Source organism: Coregonus lavaretus, assembly GCF_964263955.1.
Source record: "Coregonus lavaretus genome assembly, chromosome: 9".
Classification (NCBI taxonomy): domain Eukaryota; kingdom Metazoa; phylum Chordata; class Actinopteri; order Salmoniformes; family Salmonidae; genus Coregonus; species Coregonus lavaretus.
In genome coordinates this window covers 29,443,389-29,456,997 of record NC_139996.1, presented here as the reverse complement: position 1 = coordinate 29,456,997, position 13,609 = coordinate 29,443,389, and the positions used below count along the sequence as shown (strand labels likewise).

Sequence of the window (13,609 nt, the reverse complement as noted above, 5' to 3'; positions counted from 1 at the left end):
CCAAGATTGCCTACATCATTACCCTTCTTTCAGAAAAGGCGCTCGCCTGGGCTTCTGCGGTGTGGCAGTCCCAGGAGGCCTGTTGTGACTCCCACGCTGCATTTGTAGAAGAGTTCAAGCGGGTGTTCGATCATCCTGTCAGTGGGCGGGAGGCTTCCAAGCGCCTACTGTCTCTCCGTCAGGGCTCCCGAAACACGGCAGATTTTGCCATTGATTTCCGGACCATAGCAGCAAGGAGCGGATGGAATGATGAAGCGCTGAGGGTCTGCTTTCAGGGAGGGTTATCTGAGCCCCTTCAAGATGAGTTAGCCACCCGAGAACCAGCTGGAGATCTCGAGTCCCTCATAGCCTTGGCCATCCGCCTGGACAATCGTCTAAGAGAGCGGAGAACGGCTCGCCGTCAGGTGTCTCAGTCCCAAGTTCCTCTGAGCAGCTCTGTTTCTCCTGTTTGGACTCCGTCATTCAGAGCTGCCCCGGCTCCTGAACTGCCCCAGGATTCCCCGGAGAGCATGCAGTTAGGCCGTTCCAGGCTTTCTCCCAACGAAAGGGAACGTCGCATGAGGGAGCGTCGGTGCCTCTACTGCGGGGTTGCCGGCCACTTCCGCTCCACTTGCCCCGAGCTTTCGGGAAACGCCTGTCCCCGCCCAGCTACAGGAGGGTTGTGATGGGGAAGATTAGAGCTCCTCCTACTAACGCGGTCCTAGCTATTCCAGCCACTCTGTCCTGGGAGGGCCACCAGCATCGGGTCCAGGCTATGATCGATTCCGGTGCCGCAGGTGATTTTATGGATGTAACCTTGGCGAAGGAACTTAAGATCCCTACCCAACTACTTCCTCAACCCCAGGCAGTTACAGCCTTAGATGGCAGACCTCTGGAACCAGGAAAGGTTACTGAGGCGACTCAGTCCCTGCGACTTACCATCTCTCAACACCAGCAGGAGGAGACCTTCTATCTCATTGACTCTCCCGAGTATCCTATTATCCTGGGTCACCCTTGGCTATGCAGACATAATCCCCAGATCGACTGGCCTACTGGCACTATTCTAAGCTGGGGTCCCACTTGCCAACTCACCTGCATGCTTCAGAGTCCCTCAGCCCCTAGTACCCAGTTTCAAGAGTCTGTTGACGTCTCCCGAGTCCCCAGTGTTTACCATCGGTTCAAGGCAGTGTTCAGCAAGGCCCGGGCTACTGCCTTACCGCCTCATCGCACGTATGACTGTGCCATTGATCTACTCCCTGGGTGCTGCCCTCCTAGAGGTCGGATCTTTTCCTTGTCCTCCCCCGAGCACGCAGCTATGGACACCTACATTAAGGAGTCCTTGGCAGCCGGCCTCATCTATGCCTCTACTTCCCCGGCTGGGGCGGGCTTCTTTTTTGTTGAAAAGAAAGACGGGGGTCTTAGGCCTTGTATTGATTACCGGGGACTCAACAAGATCACGGTTCGGAATCGATACCCCCTTCCTCTCATGGCCACTGCTTTTGAGCTGCTTCAAGGGGCTTCCATTTTTACTAAGCTGGATCTCCGCAATGCTTACCATCTCGTGCGGATCCGGCCAGGAGACGAATGGAAGACGGCGTTCAACACGCCCACGGGGCACTATGAATATCGGGTGATGCCGTTCGGGCTCACCAATGCCCCCGCAGTATTCCAAGCCCTGATTAATGATGTTCTCCGGGATATGCTTAATCTGTTCGTCTTCGTGTACCTGGACGATATCCTCATCTTCTCGAGGTCACTGAAGGAGCATGAGGGGCATGTTAGCCGGGTTCTCCAGAGGCTCCTTGACAATCACCTCTACGTTAAGCCTGAGAAGTGTGAATTTCATGTTTCTCAGACTCAGTTTCTCTGGTTTATTGTCACTCCCGGGCACCTAGAGATGGATCCCAAGAAGGTCAAGGCGGTCCACGATTGGCCCACACCTGCCACGGTCAAGGAGGTTCAACGGTTCATTGGCTTTTCTAACTTCTATCGGAAGTTCATCAAGAATTTCAGCTCGGTGGTAGCCCCCTTGACGACGCTTACCAAGGGAGGAGGGACCAAGATTCACTGGGGTCCGGAAGCAGCAGGGGCCTTCGAGGATCTCAAGCGCCGCTTCACTTCTGCTCCGATTCTGGTGACCCCTGACCCAGAAAGACCTTTCGTGGTGGAGGTGGACGCCTCAGAAGTGGGGGTAGGAGCCGTCCTGTCACAGAGGGGTGCGGATGGGAGATTACACCCTTGTGCCTTCATGTCTCGCCGCCTGTCTGAGGCCGAGCGCAACTACCACGTGGGGGATCTAGAGTTGCTTGCGGTAAAACTGGCCTTGGAGGAGTGGCGCCATTGGCTTGAGGGGGCTCAGCACCCTTTCCAGGTTCTCACAGACCACAAGAACCTGGAATATCTCCAACAGGCTAAGCGGATGAACCCTCGGCAAGCACGATGGTCTCTTTTTTTCAATCGATTCCAGTTCCTCCTGACTTACCGACCTGGCACCAAGAACGTCAAGCCGGATGCTCTGTCTCGAGTCTACTCTCCCGAGGTACAAGAGAAGCCCTTGGCATCGATTATTCCGAGGTCTAGGATCGTCGCACCTCTTCAGTGGGAACTAGAAAGAGGGGTACGAGAAGCTCTTGTCCAGGAGCCCGATCCAGGCGGTGGTCCTGCCGGTCGCCTGTACGTTCCTCTCTCTGTTCGGGCCCGCGTCTTGCAGTGGGGTCATGAGTCGCCCTTGACATGCCATCCAGGCAGTGCTCGCACACTGGAGTTCCTCCGACGGCGGTTTTGGTGGCCGTCCATCAAGAAGGACGTGCAGGTCTATGTTGAGGCCTGCCCTGTGTGCAACCAGGGAAAGTCGACACGCCAGCGACCCCAGGGACTGCTCCATCCCTTACCTGTTCCTCGAAGGCCATGGTCACACCTTTCTCTGGACTTTGTTACGGGACTTCCTCTATCCCAGGGCAACACCGTCATCCTAGTGGTGGTAGACCGGTTCTCTAAGGCTGCCCGGTTTATCCCCCTGCCCAAGCTGCCCTCGGCTAAGGAGACTGCTGAGCTCCTCATGAACCATGTCTTCCGGATATTTGGTATTCCCCTGGACGTGGTCTCTGACCGAGGTCCCCAATTCTCGTCCCGGTTTTGGGGGGCCTTCTGCAGGCTTGTTGGGGCCACAGCCAGCCTATCGTCGGGGTTCCATCCAGAGTCTAATGGCCAAACAGAACGGATTAATCAGGATCTGGAGACCACCCTGCGGTGTATGGCGGCCAGTAATCCCACGTCTTGGGCCACCTATATCATTTGGGCTGAATATGCCCACAACACCCTCCAGTCCTCAGCCACCGGATTGTCCCCATTCGAATGCCAGTTCGGTTACAACCCTCCATTATTTCCAGAGGAGGAGGCGCAGGTTGGTGTTCCCTCGGCCCAGCGCTTTGTCCAACGCTGTAGGCGGACCTGGAAGAAGGCCAGGCGTGCCCTCCTTCGGACCTCCCAGAGATACCAAAGTCAGGCTAATCGCCACCGCCGGACGGCCCCTAGTTTCCGAGCTGGTCAGAGAGTTTGGTTGGCCACTAAGAACCTGCCCCTCCGGGTCGAATCCAAGAAGCTTTCCCAGAGATACATCGGCCCTTTCCGCATTGCTAGAAAGGTTAACCCTGTGTCTTATCGTTTGGTTCTCCCTCGCTCCCTTCGTATTAACCCCACTTTCCATGTTTCACTTATTAAACCTGTCTTGTCTTCTCCCTTTGCCCCCCCACGCAGACCCCCGCCACCTCCCAGGATTATTGACGGCCAGCCAGCCTACACAGTCCGCCGGATACTGGACTCCCGGAGGGTCCAGAACTCTCTGCAGTATCTGGTGGACTGGGAGGGCTACGGGCCAGAGGAGCGCTCCTGGGTTCCAGCCAGGGACATCCTGGATCCAGGGTTGGTCCGAGATTTTCGCACCCTGAGGCCAGGGTGTTCTGGAAGGAACGTCAGGAGTCGTTCCTAGAGGAGGGGGTCCTGTCAGCTTCCTGCTTCTCCTGTTTGTCTCCTGGCCTCTAGAGGTCAGCTGTGTTCCCCTCTGCCTTTGTTCTTCCTCATGTGTCCTCATTAGTTTGATCCAGGTCACCTGTGCCTTGTTTTCCCTTTAGTATTTTAGCTGTGTGTTTTCCCCTTGTTTCTCACTTGGTTATTGCGTCCTGACTATGTGTCTCCTGCTTTGTCCCACCGTGTCAGTCCTAGTAAGTTGTTCGAAGTTATCTTTAGTTTGTTTTTCTCCCCTCGTGGAGTTGTTTTGTTTTGCCTCCTGTTTTGGAACATTAAATCTACTTGCCTGGAGTATTGCCTTGGGTGTTTCATTTGGGTCCTACAACATCTCCTCTGTGGCTAAGGGGTAGTACCCCCAGCTCTACACATCTGAGACCGGAGTTCTAGCCCGGCTTGTGACACCCTTTAAGTGAGATTCCATTAGCCTAATCTACTGTATACTGTGTGATGATATGAAGTAAAGATCGAAGCAAATTTTCATTTGTCAGTGCCCCCTTCACAGATTGCTTAATTCATGGGTGTTGTTTAAATTGACTAGCCATTTTAAATTCTAACTCCATAGTGTCTGAATCAAACACAGGTCAGGTTAGCACTATACTAGACACTTTTGCAAGGTGGTGCATTTAGAGCATTTTTTCAGTTAATCATTTGAACTGTGACCATGAAATGTTCCTGACTATTTGGTTCTCCATTGCCTTTGTTCCCCAGCCCAGCCGCCGTTCACCATGTGTCTCAGAGTCAAGTTTTACCCCCCTGACCCCGCTGCTCTCAAAGAGGAAATCACCAGGTAGGACTTTGGGATTCTCAGCAAAGTAGAGAAATGCCAACAAGCACTCCCCTCTGGGCTCCTCTAGTATACAGAGGAAGTCAGGGAAAGCAGACATGAAAGCTTTGTGTATAAAAATCTTCAATAACTTTTGCCTTTTCAAAAGCAGTTTCAAAGCAGCCTCTGTTGTTATCACTTTCTTTCACACTTTTCTTTTTCTCCAGAAATGTTTGCGTGCTGAATGCACAGACAGTATTTTTTTCCAGACATTATTGAAGGGCCTCCATAATAAAATATTTCAGAGCACCTTGTGTCTAAAAACAGTGCAATAAATATTAAAAAAAGACAGTGTTGTTTGAAGTTGAGATGTATGTAAAAAGCCTAAGTAAGCTGGCTAGCGAACCTGCTCTCTGAAGTAGAATGGCTGCTAAATTGCAAGGCTCTGTAGCGGTGTTCTGCGTTGGTCTCTTTGGCTGGCTGACTTCTGAGGGAAGGAGGAGGACTGAGGGTCAATGATGGCTAGCAGACTCCTCTAAATGATACATGATTAGCTTCCAGCTAGCTCAGATTTGAATCACTTATGCACATTTCTTGGCCTGACTCTCATCCCCTGTGCAGTCTGCAATGAGGTCACCCAGAAAAGCCTCTCTGTGCCCTCAATAGGGCCTCTGATACACTCTGATTTCTACCACCTGATGATGACATTAAAGAAGCAAGTACATATGCAATTGAGTATGAGTGTGTTTGCTTATGTCTGTTACAATGTGTGTATGTGTTGAAAGGAGGCACACACACCTAGCCTGTTTGTATCAGGTGTTTGACATCTCATATTCTTTACCGTCCAGGGAGTCTACACTCAGGTGTGATGAAATGAATGCAGAGTGCAGATAATGAATTGTGTGAATTATGAATGGATGGGGAGGAGGGGAGAAGGAGAGTGAAGGCTGAGGAAAAGAGAAATCTAGAGAGTGAGAGATATGATGAGAGTGGTAGGGCAGGATAGACCACCTCATACCAGAGAGAGGAAGGTTAAAGGAGAGTAAATAATCAATGACAGAAGTTTTCTTCAATATAGTTTCCTCATGAATCAAATACTGAACGGATACTGTAGAATATTATGGCACAATGGCTAGACCAGGGAAGAGGATAGAGATGGGTCAAATATTCATTTAAATTCACAGCTGTCCTTCACCAAATCTACCGACAGCAGAGATGGCAAAGGCAAGCAGATGAAAAGAGAAAATAAATGTAGGGCAGACGATTGAAGCATACAGCATCAGCCATTTAACTGGAGTCACCCAAAGAGAGAATGGGAAATTGCTTTTTTAACACCTATGGCTCCTTAAGTGACATACTTTTAGCTGTTGTGGAGCTGGCCTAGATGGCAAAATTACAGCCGAGGATACGTATATTCTTAGTATTCACATGCATGGGTTCTCCTGGGTTCATTTTGGTGTTGGTTGTGGGAAGTTGGTGTCAGGGGAATCTGGGGTCCGTTGGGTCGTTTCTCCCACTGTTTCTATCGCGTGTTACATTCACTTTCAGAATCAATAAATGGGCAATCCTGTACAGTAACGTTTTAGTCATTTAGCAGACGCTCTTATCCAGAGCGACTTACAGTTAGTGAGTGCATTCATTATTTTTTTTTATATATTCTTTTCATACTGGCCCCCCGTGGGAAATGAACCCACAACCCTGGCGTTGCAAACACCATGCTCTACCAACTGAGCTACATCCCTGCCGGCCATTCCCTCCCCTACCCTGGACGACGCTGGGCCAATTGTGCGCCGTCGCATGGGTCTCCCGGTCGCGGCCGGCTACGACAGAGCCTGGATTCGAACCAGGATCTCTAGTGGCACAGCTAGCACTGCGATGCAGCGCCTTAGACCACTGCGCCACTCGGGAGACGTAACCATTGGTAACACATGCATTGTTCCAGGTGTTAGTCTGTCTGCAGCCAGTGTAGCTGCTGTATCTGTCAGGCAGTGCTGCTGCGTTCTGGGATGCTCTGGTCTTGTCTGGATTCTAATCTGGAGGCTTGAACAGAAACACAGTCAATCAACAATAGCAGCAGTTTGCCTCAGGGCATCCCCTACCAAACCCTGTCCCCAACACTCATATTCAAAGAAACATTTTTAACATTCATCTGTGGCGATGTCTTGCCATGATATTTTTTGCAGTAGATCTAAAAATACGTGTGGCCTGTAATATTGATGAATCTCATTTATGTAGACGGTGACTGAGATCCATGACCTCTGACCTTCTTCCCCCACTCTGTTCTGGTCCCAGATATTTAGTCTTCCTGCAGATCAAGAGAGATCTGTATCACGGCCGCCTCCTGTGTAAGACGACGGATGCTGCCATGCTGGCTGCCTTCATCCTGCAAGGTACAGTGACAGGACCTGACAGGCTGGATTTGCCTGCCCCACTCTCTGCACTTTCACATGACTTCTTCTCTGCCAGTCACCCCACCATAGAGATGAATACCAGCCGGGGAAAAAACACCTGGATTTCTTATAAGGATGTAGTTATCAGTTTGTAACGCAAATTATATGCCCTGAGGGATTCCTAGCTCCGTATTGACTGATCTCTACTGTATACTAAAAAGCATCAAATTAAAATGTTCATGCAGACAAAACGTGCATCTCCATACTAATTTACACTGTAAAACCATAGCTGACAAAGAAAGATGGGACAGCTGATCAATGCTTTGAATGCATAATCATGTGGATGTCATGCTAGATTGTAAGGCCCTCTGCATGATTATCAGGCATCTTGCTCTCAGCAGTATCGTTAGCTATATAAGTATGGAGCTCACACGCAGTAGACCCTCGAGGCAGGCAGGCTGTATGTTTGAGGGGTACGGCGAGCGAGCCAAAGGCCGCAGAAAGTGCAGTGTTAGGAGGAAGAGAAGGCAGGTCCCTTGGCAGGCGCACTGGCTCTGTTCAGGAGGAGGGGCTGCCTGGTCACCTCCTCGTCCTCGCTCGCTGGGGGAAATAATTGTCAGAGGGAGCTCAGTGTGGCATGAAGTCACAAATAAACAATAGCAACTCTGGGCCAGTTTAACCTGTCATCATTAAGAGCTCTGCTGACATACAGCACAGGCTGCCTGTGAACCAACAACACCTCGGCCAGGGTGCCAGTAGTGTGTGTGTGTAGAACTGTGTAAATACTCACCTTAGCCCTAATAATTATTGTTTAACAGTTCACACTTCATCTGAAGTTATTTATTTACTGCAAACTGAGATTCTGTATCCACTTTTTAAAAATGATTTATTGTATGGAATGATGTTGTGGATGTCAGATATATTACTGAATGTACTGTATGTAACCATGTATGGTTTGACTGTGGTGCTGTGAAATGGTAGATCATTTTTATTAACTGTGTTCCAGCTGAGATTGGGGACTATGACCCTGGGAAGCATCCTGAAGGATACAGTTCTAAATTCCAGTTCTTCCCAAAACATTCAGAGAAGCTGGAGCGACGAATCTCAGACATACACAAGACAGAACTGATGTAAGGACCAATCTACTTTTTCTCTCTAACCTCTCACATATGCGTGCATGTTTATGCACACACACTGCACCTATAAGATGAATCAATTTGACTGAGAAAGCACTTACTACCATTGTGCGATTGCTTATTGTCTAGGAAACTAGTTCCTTCACCCTCTTCTCAAACATTTGTTTAATCAATTGGAAAACCTTCTAATACCTGCAACTAGCAGAAACAGCCAGGTAGACTGCCTAATGGCCCGCTGTCATTTCAGGGTGTTGTAGAGAGCAGAGGCAAGATGGTGGGATTTTCTTGAGTGCAAAAACGACCTTTCATTAGTACAGTCATGATTATGAGGGTCTGGCAGGGAGTGCAGTGCAATACACCTAATGCAGTGAGATAGGGTAGTGTGTGCACATACAAACACGCAAACGCACACACACACACACACACACTCAAACACACTACTTTCTCTGCCAGCAGGTTAGCTGATGAAGCATCACTGAGGGTTTCTTAATGATGATACACCCCACTGGGCACAAACTGGTTAAATCATCGGTGTTTCAACGTAATTTGTCAACGTATTGTGACATGGAATCTATGTGGAACATTTTTTGGATTTGAAAAAAGTCATCAGCGTAAATTGTTGTTTTGTGGGTGAAATTTCAACCACAGGCTTATGTAATCATGGTAACTAATTTTCAACGTAGACAAAACTTGTATAAAATATGTTGCATTTTTACCTTTGAAACAACGTCTGATTTTCAACATAATATCCACTGTAAGGAGAAAAAAACAATAGGCTGGGCAGCACCTCCTACTGGAGAGTAGATCTATCTACAGCTATCCCTTCGGTCTCCCATCCAGGGTTTTAGCCCTTGCTTAGCTTTATTTGTCACTGACTATTGCCAATGTGCTATCCTGAGAATGATTGTTGAGAAATCTCCACTTAATAGATTCACTGTTTCTATCGAAGTCATTCCAAAGGGTATGTTCAATAGAGCAAATGAAATGTAACCATACTTTATCAATCATACAGTATATCATCAATGATGCTATTTAAGCCTATATAGCAGTTGGGAAATCATCAATAGCTGATGTTTAAATTCAGCCCAGGATTCAACAAAAAATAGACAATACATATAGGCCTAGGGTTTCAAACTTTGATTTCAAATGGAATCTTCAAGTCAATAATAAATATGTTCGATTCACGTTTCCATCTTAACCAAAAATAAAAGTTAAAGAATAGGATCAAATCAAACTGTATTTAAAGTGCATTTAAAGTTTGATTTTATTTAGTCCTATACTTTAACTTAAGATTTTTGGTTAAAATCTTGTCGACAAGTTAACAAATTATCTGTTGGATTCACGTCTCCATCGCAACCAAAAATAAAAGTTAAAGAATAGGATTAAGCCAGTGGCTCAGATGAAACTATCCAAGCAGTAGATACATCTCCTTTAAATGTTGATATTTGGTTGTGTTGTCAACCAAACACAATTCAATATTACTTGTGTAATACAGTAAATAGCCTAAAGTTAAGGCTATCTTACAAACTAATGTAACAGTATTTGTTCAACCTTAAAATGAGTAACACATCCATGGTTACTGTAACAATAAATGTCTTCTTATGTAATCATAGAAAGCGTGCATGTTCAGGGTTGCAGGTATGTTGAAATCTTCACAATTGCTAAAATTATCTGCACAGAATCTCAAATGGCATTGATCATTTGCACCATGTCCTTTAATGTAATCTCAACTAACTGCAATTCAGGTTATTTGGTTGTGCTATTAGATCAAGCACAGTGATAGCACATTAAGTTGTTATATAAATAAACAAAATATCTGACGTATTCCCATTTTGAACATTGGTGTGCTTTTAAATGGTTGAAAGCTCAGTGATAACAGAATTCAACAGACTTTTGGCTCTTTTTGAGTGGGTAAAAATAGGTTGGAATCTCATTGATCAACGTATCTACCAAATATTACCCAATTCTCCACATTGAAATGACATGGTGTGCCCAGTGGGACAGGCTGTGACAGACACTTCTCAACATTGATCCTTCACACTCACCCTCAGGCCTCTAAAGGTCATGTGATTGAGGCCACATGGATAATGGTTTAGCCATAATGTCTGAGCTATTTATCTTCCCACAAGGCACTTCTTTGTTTAAACCATAATTAGTGTGAGATAATGTGCTCTACAGAAATTAAAGACATTGAAACATGGATCAGCCATTTTCACATTAGCTCAGAGGTGATTTGAAGGTTCTTTAATGTTGGTTGCCATTACGGAGTGCTTTGTCTAGTGACCCAGCTCAGTGAACTGGTCATGGCCATGGGACATACTGTATACTGTGGACAGCATGGAGGATGTGACTGACCAAAGGAGTGTAGTCAGAGGTTCATAGATAAAGGAGCTGTAAAATGATCATTATAGATAAGATCCTCTGCTGCCCTCTAGTGGGTTGTTCACGTCTCACCACCAACATAACACCTGTCAACACGCCTAGCTGTGTGATCATGGAAAATATCCTTGGATCTTTTGAATGCACCAGTAATTCAAGCCTATAGTGTCAGAGGCATCTCTTCATGTTTTTTCCATTGATTGTGATGGAGGTCAGGCTGATGCTCACGTTACTCCATTGCTATTGAATGTTGAATGGTTGGTGCTTGATTAAATGTTCATTGGTAAAGGTACTGTATCTAGGATGGTTGATACACTATCTGTCTGTCTGGCCATCTATTCAGATCTCTCTGGTCTATTCAGCATCCTGCCAGCTCACTCTGGTGATCACTCCTCTGTGTAAGGGAAAGAGTTTTGTCTCAGTTAATATTATTTATGCATTTTACCTTTGCTTCTTTCTTTTCATAGACCTGTATTGATGTTAAGTATCTTAATCATACATTGATGCCAAATGTATTGATGCTCTCTCTCAGTGGCCAGACACCTGAAACATCGGAGCTGAATTTTCTCCAGAAAGCCCAGATGCTGGAGACATATGGTGTGGATCCTCATCCATGCAAGGTTGGGGTGGCCAATTCTCACACACTGCTGCTTCAGTTTAAGACATTTGCATTTAAACACCCTATTTTCCTCTACCTCAGCTTTGTGTATTTGATACAGGTATTATAGTAGGCTTATTGTGTTGTGCCATAACAATGTGAGACACTGTTTTTTGTGTATGACAGGATGTGTCTGGAAATCCAGCCTTTCTTGCCTTCACCCCGTTTGGATTTGTCGTGCTTCAGGGAAACAAGAGGGTTCATTTTCTTAAGTGGTGAGTAGAATGATTTCTGCTCTAACCCTAAACCACATACCACTGCTGGTTCTACATTCACAATCAACAGAGTGTGTCCAGCGGCCTCTCTCCTCCTGACCAGAGGGCTAGCATGCATACAGGTGTCCCATTATCTTAGCTAGTCACTACCATTCTAGGCATATGATTCCACAGGCCTGTCTGTTAGAAATCAACTTGTTTACAGATTGAATGCATAAGAAAAGTACATGTTCTCAATCACAACAAAGAATTGATCATGCATGCAGCAGTGGCTGTAAGAATCCTCAAAGACATACATGGATCAGTGCTGCTGTAACATACTATTCAATACAGCCCCTCTCATTAAGCCAGTAGCCCACTATATTGGGTCTGTAATAGTTAAATATGAGTTAGATATTCACTCCTGATATAGAAATCCCACCACCCAATTCAGTACAATATGTCTGTAATACTTACAAAGTAGACAATGTGGATGTTACAATATGTTACAGTATTTACAGCTGATTTGTTAGTTTTATTTTACCTTCTGCACATTCTCCCATCCCATGCCTCCAGTTTACCTGGCCTATTATCAGATATGTGTTCTGTTAACCAAACATGGAGCTCCATTGCTGTTTGTGTGATCTGCTAGTGGTTGTGATGAATTTTTAAAGAGCTTGTGGCTCTCAGTGCAGTTGGTTGTGTGTGTAACTATCCCCTTCCTTGTGGGCAGGAACGAGGTGACCAAACTGAAGTTCGAGGGAAAGATATTCCATATATATGCAAATCAGAAGGAGGTGAGAGCATGAATTATTGATGTGTTGGGGGAGTCAAGCATAGAGAGCAGTGCAGCGACTGTGACTGTTCTATGGACAACAGGGCCTGGAGATACCATGTTCTAGTCATACCACAGCCCAGTGTGTTCAATAAACAGCAGTAGTAATAGTAATGACTCTTGACTCTTGAAACTGAGAAACTGTCAGGTTGTTTTATTTTCCTGCACATTTATTTCTAATGTGCAGGACAAAAAGATAATATTGACGTACTTTGCACCAACACCTGAGGCCTGCAAGCACCTGTGGAAATGTGGAGTGGAGAACCAAGCCTTCTACAAGTAAGTGTTGTTCTTCCTCTATCCAGGCTCTGTCGCAGCCGGCCGCGACCGGGAGACTCATGGGCGGCGCACAATTGGCCCAGCGTCGTCCAGGGTAGGGGAGGGAATGGCCGGCAGGGATGTAGCTCAGTTGATAGAGCATGGCGTTTGCAACGCCAGGGTTGTGGGTTCGATTCCCATGGGGGGCCAGTATTAAAAAAAATAAACTGTAAGTCGCTCTGGATAAGAGCGTCTGCTAAATGACAAAAATGTAGATGTAAATGTAAGTCATAGCTATACACTTTACTCCAGTGCATCTGTGAGAGTTATCTAAAGGGGTCTCTCCTCTCCTCTCACCTTGAAGTGTCCTGAGAGCAGCGTTGACAGGCTGTATCTCAGATAGGGAACAAGACGTGTGGCAACGGTGACCTTTTTTGAGTTAGTGTGCACTGGGACACGCCATTGAACACTCCACAGCTCCTCCAGAGAAATCAGTGCTCCTTCCGTCTCAGCCATGATTGATTGTGTGTGTGTGTCCCCCCCCCTCCCACCTCTGGGAGGTGTTAAACGATCCCCACCCCCTGCAACACATCAACACAATGACCGGAGAGAGTCTAGTAATGGATGAGGGTGACAGCAAAGGTTGCTGAGGAGCATGTGTGTTGAGCGAGTGCTCAGGTGAGACCGAGAAAGGGGGAGGGAGGAGGGGGGAGGGAAAGGGCAAACGTAGGGCAGCAAACAGCACACACAGAGATGGAATTAGTATGATGAGATATCTGGCTATAGGGCTGTAGATCTTAGTAGGGACTGGTGGATTTTCAGGGACGCCTGGCTGATTGGCCCAAAGCTTTATACTGCTGTAATGATAGACATCTGTCTGTGTGTGCTAAATCCCACAGAAACAGACTGATGGATAAATACACACCAAGCCAAGGCTCGTGCAAGGCTACTTACTTACATACTGCATGCACACCTCTCCCAGGATCTAGTG

The 13,609-nt window shown here is 46.8% G+C and overlaps 1 protein-coding gene across 1 annotated transcript in view; it reads left to right on the top strand.

Moving 5' to 3' along the window:
* Nucleotides 1–13,609, top strand: part of frmd5a (FERM domain containing 5a) — a gene marked incomplete at both ends in the record, with an annotated part of 130,807 nt that overhangs the window by 110,313 nt on the left and 6,885 nt on the right. The window contains 7 exons of the mRNA XM_084168494.1: nt 4,714–4,792; nt 7,061–7,158; nt 8,165–8,288; nt 11,206–11,293; nt 11,458–11,546; nt 12,259–12,322; nt 12,548–12,639. Coding sequence (XP_084024620.1) covers nt 4,714–4,792; nt 7,061–7,158; nt 8,165–8,288; nt 11,206–11,293; nt 11,458–11,546; nt 12,259–12,322; nt 12,548–12,639 — 634 coding nt within the window. The remainder of the gene's footprint in view (nt 1–4,713; nt 4,793–7,060; nt 7,159–8,164; nt 8,289–11,205; nt 11,294–11,457; nt 11,547–12,258; nt 12,323–12,547; nt 12,640–13,609) is intronic.